The sequence below is a fragment of the Furipterus horrens genome, unplaced genomic scaffold, assembly GCF_987537825.1.
Source record: "Furipterus horrens unplaced genomic scaffold, mFurHor1.1.pri manual_scaffold_11, whole genome shotgun sequence".
NCBI classification, from domain to species: Eukaryota; Metazoa; Chordata; class Mammalia; order Chiroptera; family Furipteridae; genus Furipterus; species Furipterus horrens.
The window spans coordinates 54423586-54450482 of record NW_028327181.1 but is presented as its reverse complement, the minus strand read 5'-3'; the positions used below and the strand labels follow the sequence as shown (position 1 = coordinate 54450482).

General features: G+C 48.2%; 2 protein-coding genes across 3 annotated transcripts in view; both read left to right on the top strand.

Moving 5' to 3' along the window:
• Positions 1-273: 273 nt before the first annotated feature.
• Positions 274-5612, top strand: EFNB3 (ephrin B3). Of its 2 annotated transcripts, XM_090292296.1 has the most exons (6): positions 276-895; positions 3055-3347; positions 3535-3627; positions 3739-3843; positions 4307-4507; positions 5147-5612. In XM_090292296.1, the coding sequence occupies exons 1-6, from the start codon at positions 774-776 to the stop codon at positions 5206-5208; spliced, it is 876 nt and encodes a 291-aa protein (XP_090148422.1). In that variant the 5' UTR covers positions 276-773; the 3' UTR covers positions 5209-5612. The 2 variants fall into 2 exon arrangements, with proteins under 2 accessions (XP_090148421.1, XP_090148422.1); XM_090292295.1 differs by having other exon boundaries at positions 274-895; positions 4307-5214.
• A 6814-nt stretch (positions 5613-12426) lies between these two features.
• The window catches only part of DNAH2 (dynein axonemal heavy chain 2), a 102527-nt gene continuing 88056 nt past the window's right edge, over positions 12427-26897 (top strand). Inside the window, exons 1-4 of the mRNA XM_090291489.1 lie at positions 12427-12487; positions 14097-14264; positions 21142-21203; positions 23697-23867. Coding sequence (XP_090147615.1) covers positions 14111-14264; positions 21142-21203; positions 23697-23867 — 387 coding nt within the window. The 5' untranslated portion in view covers positions 12427-12487; positions 14097-14110. The remainder of the gene's footprint in view (positions 12488-14096; positions 14265-21141; positions 21204-23696; positions 23868-26897) is intronic.

The following is a 26897-nucleotide window of genomic DNA, read 5'->3' as shown; positions in this document are numbered from 1 at the left end:
AGCGGTGTTGTTTGGGGATGCTGGAGGCGGAGGCTGCGGGAACAGTGAAAGGGGCTGGGTTCCTGGGGTGGAGAAGAGGAGAGCCTTTCTGGATCTGAGAGGCGAAGATCCCTAGCGCTCGGGCGATGCAAGAGCCGGAGGGGAGACGGCAGAAACTAAGCCTGAGACGAGTCGCAAAGACAAAGGGGGCGTGAGAGACCGAGGCAGGGAGCAGGGCGGCGGGAGGTGCGCCGGGCGGGCGAGGGAGGTGTGGGGGCGTGGGCTGCGGGATCCTGCCGCCCGCTCCGCCTTGAGCTCCAGCTCCGGTTTTTCCCTCCGCCATCCTCTCCCCCTCCCCGCCTCTCCTTTAACTCCCCCTCCCGGGCTCGGGACTGGTTTCCTCCCTTAGCCCGCTGCCCTCAATCCCGGCGAGGCTGGGGCTCCGGCTTGGCGCCCCCTTCCTTGCTCCCTTGTCCGGCGCCCCATGCCACCTCCGCCGGGTGCCTGGCTCCCTCAGTCCCCGACTTAGGCCCGCTCAGCAATCCTGGGGTGCTGGAGCCTGGGCTGGGACGTAGGGAATCTGCAGACCGCCCCTGGAAGGGCTCTTGAGGGCTGAGCGCTCCGGAGTGGGGAGCGGGCAGCAGGCAGAGCAGGAAGCAGGTCCGCGTGGGAGCAGGGGGTGTCAGCCGCCCGGGAGGTCGGGGCAGAATAACCAGGACAGCTAAGGCAGTCACCCCAGGGGGTGAGCGACTTTAGGGGAGTTGGTGCCCCGCCCCCCAGGCCTTGGTGGGGTCATGGGGGCCCCCCAATTTAGGCCGGGGGGCGTGCAAGTCGGGGCCCTGCTGCTGCTCGGTTTTTGGGGGCTGGTGTCTGGGCTCAGCCTGGAGCCTGTCTACTGGAATTCAGCGAATAAGAGGTGAGCGACTCGGGCTGGGGAGACCCTACACCCTCCCAGTAGAAGTAGAGAAGGTTTGAGGACTTTGGGGCTGAGTTCTCTGAGCTGGAAGGAGGCTGGAGGGAGGCAGCTGGTGCCCTGCTGCGAGCTGATGGGTTACTAGACAGAGGTGATCTTGGGAGCCAGATTCCTGGGTCACAAACAGAGCTGGATGTGGGTGGTGATATCCAGGTGTTGGGAGTTTGAAAGACCCCAAAGGGCAAGGATCTGAAAGTTCATGGGGAGCCGGGAGGGCAGTGGAGTGGTTATGTGGGTTTGTGGGAGACTTGCATGGTGTCGGGGGCTGGGCTTGGAGGGAGCCTGGTTAGTGTCAGCTCTCAGGAGAGCAGCTGAGTAGGTGCTGCTGAAGCGTTGAAGGGAAAGGCAGGGTGCCTCCCTCCCCAGAAGGGACTCTGGTGGAGATGGGAGGGAAGGGGGCTCAGTTTGGGGACAACTCCCCCAAGGCTTCTTGACTCTTCACACCGTGTTTCCCAACTCTTGCCCTCAGCCCTTGGTGGAACAATTTCCCAACCAGGTGATATTCCTCCGTTTCTGGCTTGGGGTCTTCTTTCTGAAAGAAGCCTGGAGCCTCCATAAAGCCACTTCTTTTGCCCTCTTGCATCTGGAGTCCCAAGGATTCCATTGCCCCTTCCCCCATCTTTGCTGCAAACTCTTCCATTAGACCCTCTGTTCCAGGCATGCTTGCTTTGCTCTGAAAAAAAGGCCAGGGGGTCAGATGAAACTTCAAGCCACATACGGTAGGACAGAACCCTTGGGAGGTAACCTGGGTCCCTTGCCTCCATGCAGATTTCATTCCCCATTAGCAAAAGAGTTCTGTGTTTTGAAAAATTCCTACTTCCTTGGTGGTGGTGGTGGGGTGTGCCTGAGGCCCTGGGAAGAGGGTGGACTTTGGGGCTCATTAAATCCTAAAGTCTTAATCCTAGCTCAGTGCTTTGAGCTGTGTGGCCTTGGGCATGTTAGTTAACCTTTCTGTGTTGGTATCCTCAATCCTTATAGCTTTTATGAGGATTAGCATTAAGGTGTTGGTTCATTTATATTCATTAAAGGCGCACTAAGATTATTGCCCTTCCTCTCCGTACTTCACAGCCTCTCTCACATTTCCCTGTTCTAGCCTCCCTCCCATATCTCTTCGGGTATAATCTCAACTGTCTTTTCTCTATTCAGTCTCCTACCCACCAACTCCTAGATGCAGCCTATCTGGTACAGTTTGAGGACATTAGTCATATTCTAGTAGAGTTGAGAAAAGGAAATTGGGGTGTTCTGGAGGCTCTGGGATGTTGGGTGGGAGAGAGTGAGTCATTTGAGAGTCTGGGGAGATACAGAGCAGCAGTCCCCTGGGATCCAGTTCTGAGACCCTGTCTGCCATTAATGCACAGGGAGGTGCTGTAGTCTTTGGCAAGTATTAGCTGTGCTGGGCCAGTGGATGAATGAGCAGAGGGAGATGTGGGCTTGTGTTGGTTGTGGTTAGAAAAGTCAACTCCTTCAATTTCAAAGCAACGGGGCACTTTGAATAGGAGGTCTGAGACCTGGGGGAGGAGGTGTACTGAGCAGGGAAATATTGGGTCCCCAAACCCTGGTTCCCATTAACCCCATTTAGGGCCATTGCCAGACCAGGCATTTGCCTCCTATCACATTGCCTGGTTAACTTGGGACACTGGTCTGGATCACCCTTCCCCCTGCCCCCCACCTTTGCCCTGAAATCCCTGAAATTTGGTGGTGGTCTGGGGGAGGGGAGGCTCTGCCCCCATGGTTGACTGCCAAGGAATAGTGAAATCACCTGGGAGGGGTGGGCTGTGTGGTTCCAAAGAGGCCAGCTCCTTGGTAACTGGCATCCTGTTGCCACGGCAACAGAGCTGGTGATGAAGGGAGAGATGGCAGTGTGCATGTGGTGAGGGCAGGCTGAAGAGTGCATTTGGGCACACCAAGGGGCAGGAGACCTCAGAGCCTGGCTTCCTGCTGCTTCCAACGTGAGCTTACAGAGTCCTCAGTGCCTGCTCTATCAGAATAGACTTTTCCCTCAGACAAAGGCTGTTCTGCAGGGATGTGGGAGGAGGGAAGCGAAGCTCTAGGGGCCAGACCTTTGACACCTCTCCCCCTTGTTCACCTTGACCTCCCTGTAGGTTCCAGGCAGAGGGTGGTTATGTGCTGTACCCTCAGATTGGGGACCGGCTAGACCTGCTTTGCCCCCGGGCCCGGCCTCCTGGCCCCCACTCCTCTCCTAATTATGAGTTCTACAAGCTGTACCTGGTAGGGGGTGCCCAGGGCCGACGCTGTGAGGCACCCCCTGCCCCAAACCTTCTCCTCACTTGTGACCGGCCAGACCTGGATCTCCGCTTCACCATCAAGTTCCAGGAGTATAGCCCTAACCTCTGGGGCCACGAGTTCCGCTCACACCATGATTACTACATAATTGGTAATGTTGGGCAGACAGCAGGATTGGGTGGGGGCGTGCTCCTGGGTTGGAGGACAGATGAGGGAGGGACCACCAGAACCAAGAGAGACCCCTTATATCCTTGGGGGGTGTTGGTGCCAGGGCATGAAGACAGAGTTGAGGCTAGACTTTGGAGTGCTCACTTCACCCCCTGGCTCTCTTCTCCCAGCCACGTCTGATGGGACCCGGGAAGGCCTGGAAAGCTTGCAGGGAGGTGTGTGCCTTACCAGAGGCATGAAGGTTCTTCTCCGAGTGGGACAGAGTGAGTGGGGCTGGGGTGCACCTCCTGGAAGCTGAGGGGGTTGTTGCAGTACCATCGTGGTCAGGGGGCTGCTGTCTCAGCTGCCTTCTCTTGGGTCTTCCCTATCTCCAGGTCCCCGAGGAGGGGCTGCCCCCAGAAAGCCTGTGTCTGAAGTACCCATGGAAAGAGACCAAGGGGCAGCCCACAGCCTGGAGCCTGGGAAGGAGAATGTGCCAGGTAGGAACCAGGGGTCCAACCTCCTTCCTTCCCCAGCCTTCTCTGCTCTTGGATCCCAGCTGCCTTGCCTTCACCCTCACCCTCTCCCTCCCTCTTTAGTTTTTTTTTTGTTTGTTTGTTTTTTTGTGGTGGGGGTATGATACAGGAAAGAGGAGAAGAGAGGATGGGAGGGTGGGAGGGAAATGGAAGCCAAATGAGGAAAAGACTCAATTAGAACTAATTAGCCAAGTCAGCGCTTCAATCAGTGCTGTCAGAGAAGTCGGGGGGACTCTTTGGCATGGAGCTGAAGGGCTGGACACACCTGGATTCTGAGCTGGGCTTGAGGGTGGAGGGGAGATGGGGTCCCCAAGGGGCTTGGGCACTGCCAAGGAAGCTCATGGGGACCCCAAAGCTGGCTGTCCAGATGTCTAGGTGGCTCCTTCAGCCCCTCCCCCTCTTTCCTCCTTCACCCCTTCCCTGCCAGGTGACCCCACCAGCAATGCAACCTCCCGGGGTGCTGAAGGCCCCCTGCCCCCTCCCAGCATGCCCGCAGTGGCCGGGGCAGCAGGGGGGCTGGTGCTGCTCTTGCTGGGCGTGGCAGGGGCTGGGGGTGCCATGTGTTGGCGGAGACGGCGGGCCAAGCCTTCGGAGAGTCGCCACCCTGGTCCTGGCTCCTTTGGGAGGGGTGGGTCTCTGGGTCTCGGGGGTGGAGGCGGGATGGGACCTAGGGAGGCTGAGCCCGGGGAACTAGGGATAGCTCTTCGGGGTAGTGGGGCTGCAGACCCCCCCTTCTGTCCCCACTATGAGAAGGTGAGTGGTGACTATGGGCATCCTGTGTACATCGTGCAGGACGGGCCCCCCCAGAGCCCTCCAAACATCTACTACAAGGTATGAGGGCTCCTCCCACCTAGCTCTCTTGGATCCAGCCCTTCTTGTGGTGCTCCTCCAGAGTAATTCATGGTTGGAGGGACACCTCTAGCATCTCCTTGGCCCCCTTTGCCCCACCAGCTTCTTTGCTCCTCCTGGCTGTTGCCCTCTCCTCTACTCGTAGGCTTCCTTAGGATTTTCACTGAACCACTTCCTGCCCTGTGGTTGGCCATGTGTACCCCTTTTTGTCTGTGTCCTTGGGTCCTGTTCCCTTGGGGAGGAGGCAGAGGCTCAGCCACCTCTTCTGTGACCCAGGGATCCTTGCTCCCCTTACCCACTGAGAGCTAGGGGTGGGAACAGTCTGTCTTTTGCTTGGCACCTCTGTCTTTCTGCCTCTCACTGTTTTTCTCTTCTTTTCTCTTCTCTCTCTCATTCTCTTTCTCTCTTCTGTCTCTAGGTCTGTTCCTCTTCCCTAGCATCCTCCTCCCTACATCTCCTTTTACCCTCTTGGCTTCTTAGCCTGTGCTTCTCCCGTCTCCTGGGTGGGGGCATCAGAGCTTTTCTCCTCTCAGCTCCCTCTTCTGACCTCTTATCAACCACTCCCCTCAGTCTGCCAAAAATGGGGGCCTTATGGGGAAGGCTCTGGCTCTCCACTCCAGCTCAGGGCATGGGCAGCAGGGCCTCCTTCTCTGCCCTGCCCCAGGCCTCTACATGCTTACTCTGGCCATTTGGGGTGGTTGGGTCACGACAGCTACCATGAGAAGTGTCCGTTTTGTCCAGTGGCCAATAGCAAGATACGAACCCGTTGGGACACATATGGACTTGGTCTGATGCTGAATGGGTCACTTGGGACAGGAAGTGGCTTGCTCCAGACAAGAAGTGTCCAGGCCTGGACAGAAGTGGCCTGGGAAGTGGCAGAAGCAGTGCTGCAGGAACTGGAAGTGCCTTCATCCAGGACAGGAAGTAGCACTTCTGAAACAGGAAGTGGTCTGGCTGGAACTCAAGTGACTTAGTCTGGGGGTTTGAGGGGAGGGCGGTGGATGGTTCTTACTCTGTGGAGAAGCTGGGGGGCAGGAAGAGCTTCCTATTTCAGGAGGAAGCTGGAACTTATCGACTGGAAGAAGATTGGGTGGACTGAGGAGGATTTTCCTAGTACTCAGTGGCACTTCCCAGGATCTCCCTTCCTTTGTTCTCTGTGCTGCTTTTAAGACAGCTAAGATGACTGCCATCTGCTGTGGCAGGTCCAATTTGTCTTGTTCTTCTTCCCTTTCCATATTCCAATAGACTCTGTTACTCAACAGGACTAGTCCCATGTGCTGTCCCCCAGTATCCCAGATGGCTGTCTTGTTCATCACATGCTCCATTTCCTACTCTTCAAATTCAACACAGCTCCCTTCTTAGTGACCAAAATGGTGGCCCACTGACTGGTCTAGCTGATGGTGGCACTTAGCAACTGCCTTTGTTTCCATAGTGACCAGCTTATACCTCTTTCTGCCCTGTAGTACATAATGGGGTGTTGCCTCAGTTTCCTCCCAGCTCAGTTTCATTAGATCAGAGCTGCCCTTGGGCACCAGGTCAGCCACCTCAATCACCAGCCAACATAGTTGCTTAGTCCACCAGAGGTCAAGTCATCTCTTTGGTGTAGTTCCCAGCTCCTTCCTGAGTTTTCTAATTGCTCCATCCAGGGAACAGGAAGTTGCTGTTGCCATGGGGGAGGTGGCAGGCTATGGCTGTCACCTCAATAGTTTACTGTAAAAGGGAAATTTGAACAACAAGAACCAAAATAAATAAATAAATAAAAAACGTCAAAAGTTAACAAGAAGACTGGAGAATGACTGGACATGAACTGGGAAGAGAACTGGTGGTTGGCATGGCTTTCAAGCTGAGGGTTGGATCGCATGAAACCAAGGGGAAGGGTAGCAAGAGGGTTTGGGGGGGTGATCTGGGCAGTGCCTTGCAGGTGGGATAATGTACTGGGTGAGAGAGCAGAGGAAGGCAGCTGCCTCTGGCAGGTGAGAGGAACCCAGGCTGGAGGGAGCGGGTGTTTCCAGTACATCCAATGGGGATGTATGTGAGTATAACTTCACACGTGGGGAAAGCCTGAGTGTCCGTTGCTAAGCCAAAGCACTGGAGACTGGAGATGAGGCAAATCGCAGTCAGAAACAAAGTGGAAAAAAACATGTTCACGTGTTAGTTTATTCTCCACCATCCCTGCCTAAGACACCTCTGACTGGGGCATTTTGCTTTGTGAAGGGGTGTGGCTCCCCAGAAGACTAAAGCTGCCTCTCCTGGCTCCCTGTGTACCCACGACCTAGGCTCTTCTCCCTTAAAAAGCCAAGGTGCCCAACCCCCTAGACTCAGCCCCTTTCTCCAACCACAAAAGCAGCCGTCAGGAGCATCGTTGGAGCTGGTTGGCAGGGGTCACAACCTCTGCCCTACCCGCCCCTCTCCTGACTCTAGGTTCTCTCCCGCTGTCTCCCATCTGCCTGGAGGTCAAGGGGTCCTCCTGCCCCTCCGCTGTCCCATGGGTCCCCTGCCCCTTCCCCTGTCTGAGCGAGATGCCTGGACCCCTAGAGGTGCAGGCACTGTTGGAGAGAAGTTGAAAACAGGGAGGTCAGGTGCTGGGCTGTCTAGAATGTACTCTTGCCTTCCACGTCCGCATTGGAGCTGCCCAAGGTGGGGAGGTTTGAGGGGGTGTGGAAGAGCTGGTCCCTTACCCCTTAGTAGGGGTTTGTTGTCATGGCAACATCCCCTTCTTCACACAATGGGAAGCCCCCCTCAGCTTCCCTAGTGGATGAAGCCGACAGCCCCATCGCTGGCTATCAGCCTCAGGGACTTGGCAACCGTCACTATGGCAACCCAGAGCCCAGCAACAGGGCCCAGTGAGAAAGGGAGGGGTCCAAGACTGGGGCAGGGCCGTGTGTGAGGGGGCAAGGGAGCTGAGGGAGACTCCCCCTACACATATCTAGTGACACAGGTGGAGAGACCAGAGGGAAGAGAAGTGCAGATCAACATTCTCTGACAAACAGCTCACTAAAGCGAGGACATCATAACATGCTGAGAGACAGGAAGACACCCAGGGACAGATGCACAGCTGGGGAGAGAAACAGTGAATGCTACATAGCACCCTGAGACACACCCCCTTAGAGCAGTGGTATCTATAGCCACCCCCCCCACACACATTAACAACACAAGACCTACAGCTTTCCACACATGTAGTGACTTTGTATTTTCAGAGCTATTTGAAAGTGCTAGTAATTCTCATACAGAACAACCCACACCATCCTATTCACTTTCTGAGTATAAGTACGCAAACACACTCCTACAGTAACAAAACAAAGTGAATAGAAAGGCAGGAAGACATTCATTTGTTCATTCATTCATTCAACATTATATAAAGTGTCTACTTTGTTCCAAGTACTGAATAAGGAAAAGTCCCTGCTTACGTGAAGTCCACACTTTGGTGGGGAACAACATGATACCATTTCTGGTAGTGATAAACGATGTAAACAAAACAGTAGCAACAGGATGAAGAGGATTGAGAGTAATGAGGAGCTGCTTCAGATCAGGAGGTCAGGAGGTCTCCAAAGAGGTGACATTTAATGAGGACCATGAATAATGTGGAGTAATCCATTCAGTATGAGGAAGGGCATACCTAACAGAGGGAACAGCAAGTGCAAAGCACAGAGGTGACATCTCCATGTGTTTGGAAATAGCTAGAATGACACCACAACTTCATGTACATTCCAGATGTGTCCTGTCCTTTCCCAGCCCCTGCCTGTAGGTCACTTAGGGTCTAGAACCCACATTTAGGAAGTTGATCTAACTCAGTCTTCTATTTTTTTCCCTCTTTGTTTCTTGGGTGTATGTAAGCTGTATTTTCTCCAACTAAATATTAAGCTCTGGGAGGGCAACGATGGTGATCTGAACTTCTTGGGAGTTGTGGTATGGCTGCTGGTACAGAATTAGAGCTGGCAGGCACAGCGGGGAGTATAGAAACTGAGAGGGCTGGGGACCACAGAAGTGGAAGTTGCCCCAACCCCAGCACCACCAGATTGAGGCTGTCCTGGGGGCTTTGCTGCATACAGAAGCGCAGAATTGCCATCCTCCCAAACAGAAGCAGGGTATAAATGAGGTTGGAAGTATGTGTGTTTCTGTATGTGGATTATGTTGGGGGTTGTAAGGAGAATAGAGCAAAGGGTTGCAGTGGGAATTTCCGATAGGGAATCATTGACATCATAAACTAGAATTTCAGTGAGAATTAAAAATGAAGCTTCCTAAGGGACTACATGGGCAATCACAAACGTGGGGTACCCCCATCCCAGGGAGAGTTTCCAGATCTGTAGGCAGGCTGGGGGAAATTTTGCAGGGTGGTTTGAAGGTTGGGGGCTGGCTGGGATGGACGCAGGGAATTGGGTGGAGGTAGGAAAAAGGATGCTGTACAAATGGGAGTGAAAGTTAGGCAGCAGAAGTTAAGTTTGGAAGGCAGCAGGAAGGTGAAGTCCTGAAGGGAGTTCTGTGGGGACCAGGTTCCAGGTATCCCCAATTCCCACAGGGAATTGAAGCATTCAGTGTCCTGGTTCTTCTGCTTCCCCCAACTGCCATCAGAAACTCAGGCATCAGCTCCCTCCAACCCCAGAGGATGGTGGTGGTGGGGGCGAGATTGAGCAGCCTCAGGGGGCGGCAGCTGGTGAGTGGGGAGGAATCTGTGTGCTCAGCAAACAGCAGCCTCAGTGCCCAGTGGCTGCCTCCTCCCTCATCAATCAGCCCCAGCCAAATGTCCTTGCATTCCCACCACCCCAAGGGGACTGGGGCTGGGCCAGGGTCCCCAGGGGAGTGAGATGGGATGGGTGGGGGGAGGTGGGGGTGGTGCTTGGCTTCCCATCTCCTGGCCTCTATCCTCTCTTCTCCTGGAAGCTCTCAGCTCTTCCTGTCATGGAACGGCTCTCCTGGCTCCTACTCTCATGAGGGCATCAGCTACAAATCACCTGTGGGGGTCTGCTGGGGGGTGGGTAAGGGAGAAGAGGGATGAGTCAGGGATGAAGAGGAATCTTCTCTGGTTCTCACGGGACCGTCCCAGGGCACAGTCAGCAGGGAGGCTGTTGGCATAGAGGCCACATCCCCCAGCTAGCCTCTCCATCCCTGACAGATGCTCTGGACAGCAGGCTTTGATCTCGACCCTCTGAATGTCCTCTCCTCCCACCTTCTCCTTGCCCCCAGCTCTCACTCCTAGCTTCCCACCAAGATCCAGCAGTCTGGCCCCCAGCTCACCTCAAATCTGTTGCTCCCCATTAGGGACTGGGGCCTCCAGACCTTAGCCTCGGGCTCACTCTCCCCCTTCTTAGCCCTTGCTCCCCTCAGGGACCCAGGCGTCCTGCCCACTCCCCTCACCATAACAACCATTCTTTAGGAGTTGCTTAAGACTTTAATATCATTTCATTAAGTCAGCTAGTTCAGAGAAGATTGGGGGCACAAAGAGACTGGGGTGGGCAAAAGAGAGCCAAGGTAGGGGGGAAGCAAGGGAAGAGCTCCCCTCTCTCCGTGGAGATGGCTCTGAGAAATCAAATATTGACTGTGAGAGAACAGAACTTATTAAAGCTGGGACAGGGGTGTGTGTGGGGAGCTGTGGGAATGGCCGGATGCCTGGGTTCTGAGGGTAATGAAGGTTCTGGGAGGAGGGAAAGCCTGAGGTGGGGAGGATGCAGTAAGACTGAGTCTTGCTGGTACAACTCTACCCTTTTTCTTTGGGAAGTAGTGAGTCTTGCTACCCAGGCTGTTTCTCAGCTGTCCGCTAGAGGCCCTGGGGAGACCCCCATCACAGCTGTGGTTGGCCCCACTTCATCCCTTCCCCCTACCTCCACCTCTGGTGATGAGCTTCAGCAGCGTTTAATCGGATTGAACAGTAATTAGCAAAGCGAGATGTTTGATTACCTATTTAGCATAATGTAGGGGGCTGAGATCCCCAGGCACAGCCAAGTTGGAATCAGAAAAGAAACGGAGTCTACAGTCTACACAACGCTCTTTACTCGGAGGGAGCCGTGAGCCCTGCCTATAAGACACCCCACCCCAGGCCTTCCCTCAAATCTTCACTCCTTTGGGACTTCTCCCTGGGGGATCTGACCAATTATGTTACCTCTTTCTGCCACCCACTGCCTATCTGATTAGAGGATCACCCACTTAACCTTGTTTGCTGTGCAGCTGGTTTTGGGGTGTGGCAGGACCCCTCTTTTAATCCTTGCTGTCAGTAACAGGAGTTTGGGCTGGGCAGTAGATGACAAATCAGCCCAGAGACCCACCTTAAAAATAATGGTGGGATGCCCTGGCTGGGTGTGGCTCCGTGAATTGAGTGCAGGTCTGCGAACCAAAGGGTTGTGGGTTCAATTCCCAGTCAGGGCACATGTCTGAGTTGCAGGCCAGGTCCCCAGTTGGGGGCGCAGAAGAGGCAACCACGCATTGATGTTTCTCTTCCTCTCTCCCTCCCTTCCCCTCTCTCTAAAAATCAATAAAAAACCAATAAAAAGTCTTAAAAAAATAATGGTGGGGGTGGGGGAGTGCCAAGGGCAGGGTCTGTTAATTCTGGAAATAATACAGGGTAGGTGGAATGGTGAGGTCAGGGTTGGGTCTGGGTGTGGGTTAATCCACTGGCTCTTTAGGAGTATTAGAGACTGCCACTCCTCTCAGTGCCAGACCGGCATAATGAGACCTGTTAGGTTTGAACACCCACCAGGGAACACCCACCTCAGCTCCCCTCTCCTCATCCAGCAAAGAAAATGTCATCAATTTAGCTCCTCATGGAAATGCAATCAGTGGGCTCGCTGCTGGCTTTGTCTTAATTAGGCACTATTGATGGAAGCAGGGAGGGTGCCTTCCCACCCCCCTGGGTGGCTCCCTCCCGGTATCTCCCAGGTCTCCCTGAAGCTTCTTCCGGCCTCAGGTACAACTTAGTCTTCTAGGCGCCTTTTCCTGCAGCCCCGGCCCGCAGCGCCCCCTAGCAGCGGTTGAGGACTGCCCCTCCTCTTAACATCTCTCTCCTCTCGCTTCCCCAGGGCTCAACCTTTGTTCTTATGGAAAGCCGAGCGGCTCCTTGGCCAGGTCACCGTCCCCAAGGAGTCCCCGCCTCCCGTTACCCCCCAAATGAGCGACGCTTTCCAAAGCCAATCCTCAGATCCCAAAATTCCAGTTCCGTTCTTCCCTCCCTTTCTTTGCCCCATGCTGCCGGGCGATCCTAAACCCCAGTCCGAACTAAGAAGGGGAAGGAGCGGGAGGGCAGGGGTGCTCCAGCCCCGGTTTTTCCCCTGTACCCAGCTGCACCTACGGCTGCCTCGAAATCCTGGAGACCCTTCTAAAGAGTCAATGACTCTCCCGGGAGGGTCCCCGGGCGCCATCTGCTGGATTCATTCGCGATGGAGCCCTTGGGACCCGAGCGCGGAGTGGGCGCTTGGGTTCCCCGTTCCTATTTAGTGTCCTGCGGGAGGGTAGCTAATTATTTCCAGCCCCACCCTTTTGAGCCCCGGCCTAAGACCAGGCCCCACGCACCCTCTAGCTTGCCAGATTTAGTGGCTTCCCTTGCCCCCAAACCTCTTGCCCTGAGTCCTGAGCCCAGTGGGGCAGCGGAGCGGGGCTTCACTGCGGCTGCGCTGAGGAGGCCCGCTCTTGCCTCGGGAGGCTGCAGCGTGCCCCTCCCCGCCCATGGTTTCTATGGCTACGCGTGGAGGCGCGGGTCTGAGAGGGCCGAGCCGGGCAACTTGTTAGCTAGAGCGGCCCGTTCGTCGGCCTAGGAGAGGGTCGGCGTGGTGAGGTGTGTGTCGGGGGCAGAGGGGAGGGGAAAAGGAATGCTGAAGTCAAGTGGGAAGTTGCGGGGAGAGGGGCAGTGGTGAGAGTAGGACGGACAGTTGTAGGGAGGGAAGAAGGGGCAGTTGTGGGATACGGGAGAGCAAAGGGGCAGTTGGGGGAGGGAAGGAGCAATTGCTTGGGCAGTTGTGAGGGGAGGAAAGGGTAGTTGTGGGAGGAAGGGAGAGAAGGGGCATTTGGGGTTGAGATGAAGAAGCAGGGACAGTTGTGACAGTTGTGTGAGGAAGCTATTGTGAGAGATTTGCCCACTGATAGTCTGAGAGGGCCAGTTCCCCACGGTATTTAATTTAATTCTCAGTAATAGAATGGGTCCCAGGCCAGTAGAACAACTCCTCCTGCGGTCTGCCATGTGATCCCATGTGATCGTGGGGTGAGCCCCGGGGGAGGGGGTTGCCAACCCAATGCTCCCGAGGCTCCAGCTGGAGGCGGGGAGCACAGCCTGACGCTTCTCTGGAGGCCAGTGGAGGAAGCTGGGCTGCTGTTTTGGCCTAATAGAACGTTTATCCTTGCAGCAAAGTACAAATCCTTCAGGCCTGAAACTCAGAAGCTATGATCTATGCCTGTGGCAGCCTGTGGGGGTGAGGAAGGAAAGCCACAGGTGGATGTCAGGAGATAGCTGAATGGATGGGAATGCCCAGCGAGTCAGACGCTGCCCTTGGCCTGCCAGAGATGCCCTTGTTCCTGGCCATCCTGTTTCCTGAGAGAGGCCCTGCTGTGGCCTTCCTCAATCCCTGCTTCTCCCCTGACACAATTTGAAATTCAGTGTTGGGTGACTTTTATCCTTCCTTCTTTCAATCTGTTCTCAGGGCATTTGGAGTCAAATATTCTTGGTTTTCATGATCAGTCAGCACAGAGTTACTCAGCCAACTATGCTGAGACCTTTTCAGTACACACAAAACAGGGTTCCTACCCCTCAGGAATTAAAAGCTAACAAGACATGTTGCAAATATGATTTTTCTTTGTGTAAGGAGTTGCAGATTTTAGTATGAGCTGGAGGAGCATTTCCTCATTTCCCCCTCTTCCAAGGGTAACTTGGGAGGAAAGGAGGTACGTAGGAAAATCATATTTGTTTGCTTCATTGATTGACACAGTGACGAAGGGTAGGGAACCTGAGGACAGTCTTCCCTTCCTTGGGCCTTCTCTTACTCAACCATGTCTCTGAGGGGTAGAGTGGTTGAGGGTGTGTGCAACCACGCCTCAGCTTCATATATGTTTTCCTGATTATCTTACATTCTAATACCGCTGGGCAGAGATAGGGGTTCCTAAACTCTCACTGATGGGCTGTCTGTTGGGCCACCATTTTTAACTTTCATATTCCTAATGCCTTGATGGATGACTGATTTTTAACCCAATGCTCTGAAGAAAGTGGGATATCCTAGGGAAAGGAGTGAGGACTGCAAGCCCCTGGGGTTAATGGAGCAGGGCGTGGATACCCCCAGATAAAATTTTATCTGGGAGTCTCAGTTAATTTATGAATTCAAAAGGGACTTTGAGTCTCAGGGGCCTGGGTTGGGGTGGATTTGGTTGTGGACTCCCAGCTTCCTGTGTATCTGCAGGTTTTGGCTACGTAATGTCCAGCAAAGCTGAGAAGAAGCGGAGAGTGGGCAGCTGGGGGAGCACCCGCAAGCAAGCTGCTCCGGATGCTCTGGCCACACAGGCTGGGGAGGCCACCCTGCCTGCCAGCGAGCCTGGGCTGGAGCCAGAGCCTCTCAAGGAGGAGCCTGGTGGGTACATGCTTCCAGGGGCTCAGAGGGAGAATGCTTATGTTTCAGGAGGGTCTTAGGGGTGGGGAGCAGGTTCTGTTGCTTTGGAGTAAGAAGCAGGGAGTGCACTGGAATCTCAGGCCTGCTGTTGGGTCCCTTTCTTTGTGTTTTCTTTCTGGAGAGCCTTATGCTGTTCTTTCTGTCTTAACAATTTCCCCCAGTGTACCAAGAGCTCACCAGCCAATCCTTTATTTTAGCCTCTTCCTCCTTAATCAAGTGTCCACAGTTGCTCCTGCTCCACTGGAGAGGGTTTGATCTCTTCCCTTCCTCCATTTTCACCCTGGGTGGCAAAACAAATAATGTTCTTCTTCCATTAAGTCCATTGCCATGGAGACTCAGTCTGCTCTGCCACCCTTTGCATCCTAAGCCTCACTGATGCTTTCTCCCATCTGTTTGAGGCTCTTTTATCTTTACCCTCATTTGGCAGGGCCTTGGTAGACTAAGGGGGTTCAGGTTCAGGGCCACAGGAAAAGAAGCCTGAGGTCTAGACTGAGAGAGAAAATAGTTTGAAGAGGCTGTCTCTTGTGGCTCTGATCTGAAGGATTTCTTCCCTGTAGATGAGCTGGGACCAGTAGGGTTGGAAGGTTTTTGGTAGTTGTTGCTGTCACTGGTCTGTCCCTTAGAGCACCAGTCAGTGTAGGTATGACTGGAAGCTAAGTATAGTCCTCCTCTTTTATCTGGGGATTCTTTCTTCCTTTTCTCCTTTTTTCCTTTCTTCCCTCCCTTTTTCTCTCTTTCTCTTTTCCTTTCTTTCTTTCTTTCTCTCTTTCTTTCTTTCTTTCTTTCTTTCTTTCTTTCTTTCTTTCTTTCTTTCTTTCTTTCTTTCTTTCTTTCTCTTTCTTTCTTTCTTTCTTTCTCTTTCTTTCTTTCTTTCTTTCTTTCTCTCCTTCCTTCTCTCCTTCCTTCCTTCCTTCCTTCCTTCCTTCCTTCCTTCCTTCCTTCCTTCCTTCTTCTTCTTCTTCTTCTTCTTCTTCTTCTTCTTCTTCTTCTTCTTCTTCTTCTTCTTCTTCTTCTTCTTCTTCTTCTTTTCTCTCTCTCTCTCTCTCTCTCTCTCTCTCTCTCTCTCTCTCTCTCTCTCTCTCTCTCGTTATTAGAGGGGAAGGGAGGGAGAAAGAGAGGGAGAGAAACATTGGTGTGCTAGAGAAATATTGATCGGTTGCCTCTCACATCCTACCTCCCCCAACCGTACACCCCAAACCAGGGACCTGGCCCACAACCCTGGCATGTGTCCTGCTTGGGAACCAAACTGGTGACCTTTCTGATTGGAGACAATGCCCAATCCATTGATCCATACCAGTCAGGATGACCTGGGGCTTCTTATCATTGCTAACAGCCTGTCAAGATGGGGAGAAATAGCATTCCCTTTTCATATTAAAGGTTGAGATATTAAGCATGTGCATGGGAGAAAAGTCCAGGGTACATAGGGCCTTGCTCTAAGATCCAGACGTGAGAAATGTGCACAATTTTTTTCTCCTGAGGTCTCTTGAAAGCAGTTTAAAATTGGATTGGCTCCGGAAGCTGGGAGTAGGCTGAAGGAGGAAAGAAAGCAGTTAGGTTCAATTTGGAGAATCCTCTGGGGTGGAAAGAGAAGGAGCTTTAAAATGAAAGCACTGACCACCAAACACCAACGATGTCTGACTAGCTTGGCTCTAAGTGTTTTTAGTGTTTGATGTGAAGCTTTCCAGCTGATTTATGACCCTCATAGAGATCCAGAGAAGACTTGGGCCTCCGAGGCAGTCCTGAAACGAACATTAATCCTCATAATCTTTGGAGCTAGTTAGGGATTAAGACCTGTGCCACTAGAGAAAGAGGGGTCTGTTATGGTCTGAATGCCTGTGTTCCTTCAAAACTCGTATGCAGAAACCCTAATGGCCAATGGGGTGGTCCTAGTAGGTGGGCCTTTGGGAGGTGCCTAAATAACCAGGGCGGAGCTCTTATGAATGAGATTAGAGCCTTATAAAATTGGCTCCAGAGAGATCCTTCGACCCCTTCCACTGTGTGAGGATACAATGAGAACTCTGTGACTGGGAAGAGGGCCCTTACTCGATGCTGCTGGTGCCCTAATCTAGGACTTCCAGAGCCTCCACAACTGTGAGAAAGAAATTTCTGCTGTTTATAAACCACCTAGTCTGTGTGGTATTTTGCTGGACAGGCTAAGGCAGGGTTGAAAATACTTCTTGGAAAAGGATGGTGGGCAAACACCCTCTGGAGGTCTGTATTGACATCCTTTGCTTCGTAAGTGCTCCTCATTAAGAAAACAAGAAGTAGTACCGGTTCCTAATCCCATATCTGTAATTTTAAAAAGCCCTAAGAACTAAAAGTTTTTTTTCCCAAAGTTTGGCATCCAAACTTATTTGGTAGTAAAATATAACCTAAACTGATATGAAGGTATTTATAGTTTATTTAAGCCACTTGGTATAATTTTTCATATGCATTACTGAAGAAATACTACTAATATTAAAAGTTTACCCTGGCCAGGTGGCTTGGTTGGTTGAAGTGTTGTCCCATGCACCAAAGGGTTATGGGTTTGACTCCCAGTCAGGGTGTGTATGGGAGGCAACCATTTGATGTTTCTCTCTCACATTGATGTTTCTTTCACTCCCTTCTCTCTCTAAAATTAATAAATATATCCTCACGTGAGGAATTTAAAAAAAGTTTGGTTATGCAGTGCTCTGTGGGGTGGGGGCTATTACCATACTATATTACGGTTCTAAATTCTGAACTATACTTGATCTCAAGGTTTTTTTCTTTTTTTTTAAAAGTATATTTTATTGATTATGTTGTTACAGTAGTTCCAATTTTTTCCCCCTTTGCTCCCCTCTGCCCAGTACCCCCTTCCCTCCAGCAATCCCACCCCCCTTAGTTCATGTCCATGGGTCGTGCATATAAATTCTTCGGCTTCACCCTTTCCTACACTATTCTTAACATCCCCCTGTCTATTTTGTACCAACTGGTTATGCTTCTTAGTCACTGCACCATTTCTCCATTTCTCTCCCTCCCTCCTCCCAGCTGATAACACTCCAAATGATCCCCACACCTATAATTCTGTTCCTATTCTGGTTTGCTTAGTTGGATTTTGTTTCTACTTTTTAGATTCAGTTGTTGATAGTTGTGAGTTTGTTGTCATTTTAGTGTTCATAGTTTCGATCTTCTTTTTATTAAGTAAGTCCCTTTGACATTTCATATAATAATGGCTTAGTGATGATGAACTCCCTTAGCTTCACCTTGTCTAGGAAGCCCTTCCATTCTAAATGATAGCTTTGCTGGATAGAGTAATCTTGGTTATAGGTCCTTGCTTTTCATCACATTGAATACTTCTTGCCAGTCCGTTCTTGCCTGCAAAGTTTCTTTTGAGAAATCAGCTGAGAGATTTATAGGCACCCCTTTGTAGGTAACTCTGCTTTTTTCTTGCTGCTTTTAAGATTCTCTCTTTATCTTGAATCTTTGGCATTTTAATTATGATGTGTCTTGGTGTGGTCCTCTCTGGGTCTAGCTTCTTTGGGACTCTCTGTGCTTCCTGGACTTGTATGTCTATTTCCTTTGCCAAATTTGGGAAGTTTTTCTTCACTATTTTTTCACATAAGCTTTCGATTTCTTGCTCTTCCTCTTCTCCTTCTGGCACCTTTATGATTCAGATGTTGGCACATTTAAAGTTGTTCCACAGCCCTGGCTGCTGCGGCTCAGTGGATTGAGCGTCGGCCTGGGAGCCAAGTGTCGCTGGTTCAATTCCCAGTCAAGGCACATGACTCGGTTGCACGTCAGGTCCCCAGTTGGGGGCGCAAGTGAGAGGCAACCACATAGTGATGTTTCTCTCCCTCCTTTCTCCTTTCCCCTCTCTCTAAAAATAAATAAATAAACAAAACAACAAACAAATAAATAAAATATTTTAAAAAATGTTGTTCCAGAGGTTCCTAAGTCTCTCCTCATTTTTTTCAATTATTGTTTCCTCATTTTGTACTGGTTCACTGTTTTTTTCTTCCTTATATTCCAAATCATTGATTTGAACTCTGGTTTCCCTCTCTTCACCATTGGTTTTGTGTGGATTTTCCTTCATTTCATTTAGCATAGCCTTCACTTCTTCCCTTCTGCATTTGCCATACTTAAGCATATCTGTCAAGTCTGTGATCATCTTTATCATCAGTGTTTTGAACCCTGTGTCTTTTAGGTTGGCTGTCTCCTCATTTGTTAGGTTGGCCATCTCCTCATCTGTTAGGTTGGCTATCTCCTCGTCACTTAGTTCTCCCACTGCAACCTTGATCCGTTCCCCCTTTTGGGCCATACTTCTCTGTCTCCTCATCTTGCCAGGTTCCTGTTACATTGTAAGGGGAGGAGCCTTAGATATTCATCAGTACAGGGCGACCTGTTTCACCTTGTTGTGTCACTTTGTGTGTTGGGAGGGGTCTGAGAGGGAACAATGCTGCTTGCTCAGCATTTGCCCCTTTTCCAGGCACCTCTCCCACTTCCGTATGGGACTGGTGCCTCTCTAGTTGTTGCCCTGGGCATCGTTCCCAGAGTGGGTGGGTCTGCGGAGTCCTAGCACTGTGCGGGCCCTTTAAACAAGCGGACTCTGCTGAGAGACCAGCAGTTTTTGCCTCCACCCCAACCCCCAACTGGTTTGCACAGTCAGAAGCAATGAGGCTTTATTGTCCCCGGTGCTGGGACCGTGAGCTGTGCGCTCTGGTCTGGTGCTGGGAGTCTTCCCCATGTGTCCCTCTCAACTTTTAAAAATGTGTGACTGTGCTTTCCGCTGGTCTGCTGCCGCCGCCGCCGCCACCACCACACCATGTCCTCTCTGCCCCGGCTCTGCCCCTCCTAGCTGTCTGGATGAGTATTCTTCTTTATATCTTTGTTTGTTGGACTTCCATGCAGCTTTATTTTCTGGAACTTCTGGTTGTCTCTAGTTTTGAGGTAGCTGTATTCCTTCTTAGTTGTGGAGGGAGATGCAGCATGTCTGTTTATGCCTCCATCTTGGCCGGAATTCCCTCAAGGGTTTTGGATAAGGGATAGTTGACCCATGTTTCAGGCGACTCAGAAAAAGTATAGCGAATAATATAATGAGCACCCATGTACCCATCACCCAATGTAAGAATAAACAGTGGTAGCCACAAAGAAAGCCCTCTGTTTGCCCCCACCCCCAAAGCCCTCCTCTGTTTCTCCAGATGTCACCGCTATGCTGAGTTGGTGTTTATCACTCTCAAGTTTTTTTCTTTTTAAAGATTTTTTATTTTTATTTTATTATTATTTTTTTATACCACCACACTCTTTTTAAAGATTTTTAAAATTTTATTTTTAGAGAGATGGGAAGGGAGGGAGAAAGAACGGAAGAGAAACATTGATGTGTGAGAGATAACATCGACTAGTTTCCTCTTGCCCCCAACCAGGACCTGGCCTGCAACCCAGGCATGTGCCCTGAGCAGGAATTGAACTAGTGACCCTTTGGCCTGCAGGCCAGTGCTCAGTCCACTGGGCCCCACCAGCCAGGGCTCAAGCTTGTTTTAAATAATTTTTTACTGCATGTACCTGCAAACATTATATATTGGTATTGTATTGCATGATTCAGACTTTATAATACAAAGTCTAAAGACAAAACCAGTTTACTCTTAAGAGTGTCTCAGTTTCCCTCCCTTGGCCTAGTTCTTGTCTGAAATCTTCAATGCCCTTAGTTTTCTCAAAGGGCGTTGGATTTCTTGGTTAACTGTCCCATTTACCACAAAGCTCCTGGAATTATCTACTCCACCTGTTTTATTATTTTCGTTCTTGGGCTCTGTGCCTCACTCCCCTCCTAGTTTTTCTTTCTGGAAGTTGGAGTGTTCTGTTCCCCCAAGTCTTTGGGTTCCATCTCATTATTCCTTCCCCCTTTCAGCTCATGGGAAATGAGAAATCCACCCATTTTATCCCAGTCTCCTGTGTGAGCAACAGCTCAGGGTCAGGAGAGATCAGGTGAGAAACACCCTCCTGGGTGTTCAGGGGGTTCCGGAGTGAGTGTGGCAGAAATGAGTCCCCAGCAGCCTGGTTGTTTGGAGAGGGGTCGATTTCTGTGGGCCCCAACTTCCTCATATGGGAAGAGGACTGGGGGAAGAATGGAAGGCCAGCAGCTCAATGCCTAGAATAACCTTAGTACTGACTGCACTTCCTCCCCTGCCTTCCCTACCTCTCTAGCCCCAGGTAACTTTTTAAAAGAAAACTGAGATATAATTCACTTATGTAAGGTTCATCCCTTTAAAGAAAACAGTTCAATGATTTTTGGTATATTCACAAAATTGTCAACCATAATTACTGTCTAATTTTTGAGCATTTTCATCCTTTCCACAATAAGTCACTTCAAGCTTGAGAAATTGATACCAGATGACCCTGATATCTTCACTTCTAAGTTGCATCAGAACCTAGCCTTTTAGCAGGGACTCCTTATTTCCCTTTCCCCCAGATCCTGGTAACCATGAATTGCTTTCTGTCTCTATGGATTTGCTTATTCTGGACATTTCATATGGAATTGGATTTATATGATATGTGGTCTTTTGTGACTGGCTTCTTTCACTTAACCTAGTGTTTTCGAGTCATCCATGGTCAAGCATTGTAGCGGACCTTCATTCCTTTTTGTGGTTAAGTACACAAAACAATTTGTTTATCCATTCATCTCTTGATGGACACCTGGGTTGTTTCCACCTTTTGGCTGCTGTGAACAGTGCTGATATAAACATTGGCATACACATGTCTGTCTGAGTACCTGCTTCCAATTCTGTTGGATATATACATAGAAGTGGAATTGTGGGGTCATATGGTGACTCTATGTTTTATTTTTTAATGAATGTCTTCATTTTTGAATTTTTATTCTTCCCAGAGCCAGCATTAGGGGAATCTGAAGTACAAAAAGAAAACTTACAGGAGCCTGAGGTGGATGTGGTAAGTTTGGGTTTTCCTTGAGACAAATATTCCTCTACAATAAATGGTAAATCAAAAGAGTCGTTGTAGTGTAATCTGTAAAGAATCTCCTCAATTTGTCACTTCCTTCTATTTACTGGTAGCTTACTCACCACCAATCTGGTTCACTAAGTAAAGGGCAAAGTTATCCATGCCCCAACCCCCTCAGAAGAAGAGTGTTTTAAGTGAGGAACAGGTCTCTTAGCTCTCCCTTCCTGTCTGCCCACCTTGGGGAAAATGTCGACAAGCTTTATCAATTGTATGGGTGAACATCTGAACATGTTCAAGCTGTGCAGATATTGTCCTAATTGGACACTGCTTTTTAAGACATTCTCTTCCTTTCTTCCAGTTTTCTCCTTTGGCAGAAGAATTAGAGAAGCCATTTTGAGCACTTTTAGAAATTGGCGCTAAATGACCCTTATACCTTTATCCCCAAGTTGCGTCAGAGCCTAGCATACCCATAGATACTTGGGTTAGAAGAATGGAGTGGTGATCTTGAAATTTTTCTTAAAGTGAGAGGAGAGTAATGACTACTCATTAAAGAAAACATTGGAAGGGACAGAAAAGTTAAACAGAGAAAGGAAAAAGTCATAGCATTACTACCTAAATACATTCAATGTTAAGTCTTTGGTACATGTCTTTTTTTTCAGAGTATAAGTTTGCAAATTAAAAAAAACAAAACAAAGCAATCCTAACTGTACCATGTATTATAATTCTTATTAAACCTTTTTACAAAACATTTTATTATTCTTCATGTTATTATAATATACTTTTTTGTAAGCACCACTTTTAATGGCAGTATAGTGCTTGATTAGATATATGTACCATAGTTAAATCATGATCTTGGATGTTTTGCCATTTCTGGTTTTTGCTCTCATAAAAATACTGTGATGAATATTGTAAGTAAAACTAGCATATTTTGGAACAATTAATATTTTCTTTGGGTTCCTGTTTATGGCGTTACTGAATCAAGGAGTAAAGAACATTTCTAATGATTTTAATACATAATGCCAAGCTGTTTTCCAAACAAATTGTGTTTTTTTGTTTTTTTACAAATTGTACCTTTTGTCCTCACACTAGCAACAAACCCTTTCCAAGCCTGGGTATTATCAATATAGCAAGGATTTAAAAAAAGTTATAGGCAATAAATTATATATCTTTGGTATTTTTATTTATATCTCTTTGATTTTAACTGAAAGCAAACATTTTTTCATATTTTCCTTTTTTCTTTTTTATGATGTAACATGTCAGTTTATGTCCTTTTGTCTATTTATTTATCAGGGTCTTAGTGTTTTTCTCATTGATTCATCTATGTTTTAATATAGGAACGATTTTAGATCATAGTCTAAGTTTTCTTGACCTGGAATCTTTATTTTTTTAATTCAAAAATTAAAATAATATGTTTATTGATTTTTTTAGAGAGAGAGGAAAGGGGAGAGAGAGAACATTGATGTGAGAGAGAAACATTGATTGGTTGCCTCTCATATATGCCCTGACCAGGGATTGAACCTGCAACCTTTTGGTGTATGGGATGATGCTCCAACCAACTGAGCCACACCAGCCAGGGCTTGACCCAGAAACTTTAAATAAAAGAGATTTCTTCTTACTGCGAGAAGGACAGAGTGGCTTCTCAAGTTCACTGAGATATATCTTTATATCTTTTAGTTTCTTTAGTTTATATAGTAGAGTTCTACAGGTTAATTTTTCTTAGCCATCAGTTACAATTTATTTTCCATCTAATTGATTTGTTCTTTGGTGCTTTCCTTTTTTTTTAAAGATTTAATTTTTTTAGAGAGAGCAGAAGGGAGGGAGAAAGAGAGAGAGAAACACTGATGTGTGAGAGCAACATCCATCAGTTAGTTGCCTCTTGCATGCCCTCAGCTGGGGACCTAGCCTACAACCCAGGCATGTGCCCTGACTGGGAATTAAACCGGGAACCTTTTGTTTCGTAGACCAGTGCTCAACCCATTGAGCCACCCCAGCTAGGGCTTTGGTGCTTTCTTTTCCCTTCACTTCTTCCTCACTGCTATGCCAATTGACTTTTACCCAGTATTTCATACTTACTTCAGTATCTTGAGGAGGGTACTGCATCAATTGCTCTTTGCACTCTTATCAAAAAGACTTGTCATTTTCTTCTAATCTCTTGATTTGAGTGGTTCATTGAGGGTTGCTTGACAATGCACTTTTACCACCACAGGCATAAATGAAATATCTTGGGAAGAAAATATCCCAAGGAAGGATAATCTTTCTTGAAAGGAAACTAGGGAAAATCCTTGGTTTTCCTCTGCAACCCGTTCTATTTTGACTCACAGAGGCAAGAGAATGTTATTGTCTTGTTTCTTCAATCCTCAGCTTTCCCTTCACCATTCTGGACTTGTCTGACTTCTTTCATCTATGTATTTGCTTGTGACTGTGGATGGCAGAAATGACTCATGCTAACAGCTGTACCTTTTTTGGCGTTCTGTTCTCCTGCAGAAGCCCCTTTTCCTGTCCCGAGCTGCACTGACAGGATTGGCAGATGCCAAATGGACACAGGAGCATGATGCCATTCTAGAGCACTTTGCCCAGGACCCAGCAGAGCCTGTCCTCACCATCTTCATCGACCCCTGTGTGGGGCTGAAGCTAGATTTGGGCATGCCTGTACAGGTGGGTACTCCACTTTCCCAGACTCCAAGGTGGTCTTCCAGGGAGCTGAGGGTTCTGTGTATTTCTGTCATGTTCTAGTCTTATCTCCTGTGCCCAAGGTCTATGGAGCCTCACAGTGGGTCAGGCACTCTGCTTGGCAGCAGGATACGGAGGGGAATAAAGCAGGCTTTTTTGCTTTTGATGATATTGTGGTCTAGGGGGGAAGACAGATATAAAAAGTATTTACAATATATTATTATTATGCCTGAGCAAAGCTTTATAGGAGCTTTATGGGAGCCAGGGGAATGCAGGCAAGGCTTGGTGATGGAAGTGATATTTGAGTTGAGGATGGAAGTAAGATTTCATCGAGCAGGGTAAGAGCTGTTTAGGTACATAATACTTTATGTGCAAAGAAACAGTACAGTGGAAAATGATACTGAAAAAGTGGATTGGGGTCAGCTTGTGAAGGGCCCTGTATGTTATACAAAGGATTTGGCCTTCCCCTGGCCAGGTAGCGCAGTTGGTTGGAGTGTCATCTGATATACTAAGGTTGCTGGTTGGACCCCTACCCCTGGTCAGGGAGCATGCAGGAGTCAGCCAGTGTGCGCATGGATGGGTGGAGCAACAAATCGATGTTTCTTTCTCTCTCTCACCCCTTTCCTCTTTCTAAAAAAATTAATAAATAGCCCTGGCCAGTGTGGATCAGTTGGTTGGAGCATTGGCCTTTGAACTAAAAGGTCACAGGTTTGATTCCTGGTCAGGGCATATGCCTGGGTTGTGGGTTTGGTTCCCACTTGTGGGTGTGTGGGAAGCGACCGATGTTTCTCTCCCTGCCCCCCTCTCCCTCCCTTTCCCCTCTCTAAAATCAATGAACATGTCCTCAGGTAAGGATTAAAAAAAAAAAATGAATCAAGGGGATTACATGGAGGAAAGTTCTCCACAAAATTCCCAATTAAAAAAAAAAAATCAATCAATAAAAAAATTTAAAGAAAATAAAGAATTTGATCTCTATCCTAGAGGAAAATATTGAAGGTTTTCATGGATTACATAGATAGGTATTTCAACAAGGGGGAGAATACATGAATATATTAGTGAAGGGTAAACCATGGGAAGGGAGATAGTTAAAAGACATATAATAAAATGTTAGTGGTAGAATCTGGGCAGTATGTGTACAGGTCAATATTGTAAAATTCTTTTAACTTTGTTTTATGTTTGAAAAATTTTGAAATAAAATGTTGGAAAAGAAAAAGGCTATTGCTTTGCCTTTATTGCCAGTACATACACAAGAATAGCAATGATAATGATGAGCATGGTCCTGTGCAATGACACACTTTGTGAAGCATTTCATATTAAATGCAAAAACAAGCTACGGATTTTTCTTGTTTATTGGCAATAATCAGCTACAAAATACCATGAAAAAAGGTTTTATTCACAAAAGGGACAAAAATTTGCAAAATACATGTAGGATTTATATGAAAGAAAACAACTTTGCTGCAGGCCATGAAGAAGATTTGAATAAATGGTGAGCCATACCCTGTTTCTGGGTAGAAATCTTAATATTATATTAAGATAATTCCATCTAAAAAATGTACCATTTTAATGCAACTCCAGTCAAAGTGCCACAGACCCTGGATACCTTGTGTAAAGCAGCAGTCCCCAACCTTTTTGGCCACCAGGGACAGGTTTCCAGGCGGGAGAGGAGGGGAAGACAGGAGGTGGAGCTCAGGTGGTAACGCAAGAGCATCCACAGGCAGGGAGGAGGGAGGTTGGGGACCTCTGGTGTAAAGGATTTTGAAATATATCCAGAAAAATAGTAAAGAAAATGATGAAGGAAAGTACAGACTTGTGAATATGAAAATCTTTTCTTAAATTACAGTTATTAACAATAGTAAAGAAACATAGAAAGTACAGAACCATATGGTAAACATTTCCTATAAAAATGGCACTTAAAATCTGTGGGGAAGGATGAATTATTCAATGAATAGAATTCGGAAACATGAAAAACAACGTATTTCCATTAAAAGATCTATTTAGCTGAAGGGAGGGGGAAACGGGGAGATATTGGTCAAACGGTACAAAGTTTCTGACACCAAAAACAAAGGCAACAAAAGCAAAAATAAACAGTGGAACTACTTCAAACAGAAAAGCTTCTGCACAGCAAAGGAAACCAACAAAACTAAAAGAACACTACAGAATGGTTTGTAAATTGTAAATCGAGTAAGAGGTTATTATCCAAAAAATATAAAGAACTTATACAACTCAATAGCAAAATGACAAATAATCTGACTAAGAAATAGGCAGAGGAATTGAAAAGATGTTTTCCCAAATAAGGCATACAAATACCCAACAGGTACATGAAAAGATGCTCAACATCACTAATCATCAGGGAATGCAAATGAAAAGCACAATGAGATATCACTTCACACCTTTTAGAATGGTTGGTCATCAAAGAGACAAGAGATAACAAACGTTGGTGAGGATGTAAAAAAAAGAAAAAAAAAATACTTCTTGAGGATGTAAATTGGTGGAGCCACTGTGGAAAATAGTATGCCTTTTCCTCAAAAAATTTAAAATAGAACTACCATGTGATCAAGCAATTCCTCTTTTGGGTATATATTGGAAGGAAATGAAATCACTATCTTGAAGTGATATCCGCACCCTCATGTTCATTGTAGCATTATTTATAATAGCCAAGACATGGAAACAACCTGAGTATCCACAGATGGCTGATGAATGGGTAAAGAAAATGTGATGTGTAATGGAATATTATTCAGCAATGAGAAAGAAAAAAAATCCTGTCATTTGCAACAACGTGGATGGACCTGAAGGGCATTATGCTCAGTGAATTATGTCAAAGACAAATATTATATGATCTCACTTATATGTGAAATCTAGGGGTTTAATCCCTAATTCATTGAAACAGGTTACAGATTGCTGGTTGCCAGAGTCATGGGTCAAGGAATAGGGAAAATAGGTGAAAATGGTCAAAAGGTACGAACTTCCAGGTTGGTATAAGAGAAATAAGTTCTAGGGATGTAATGTACAGCATGG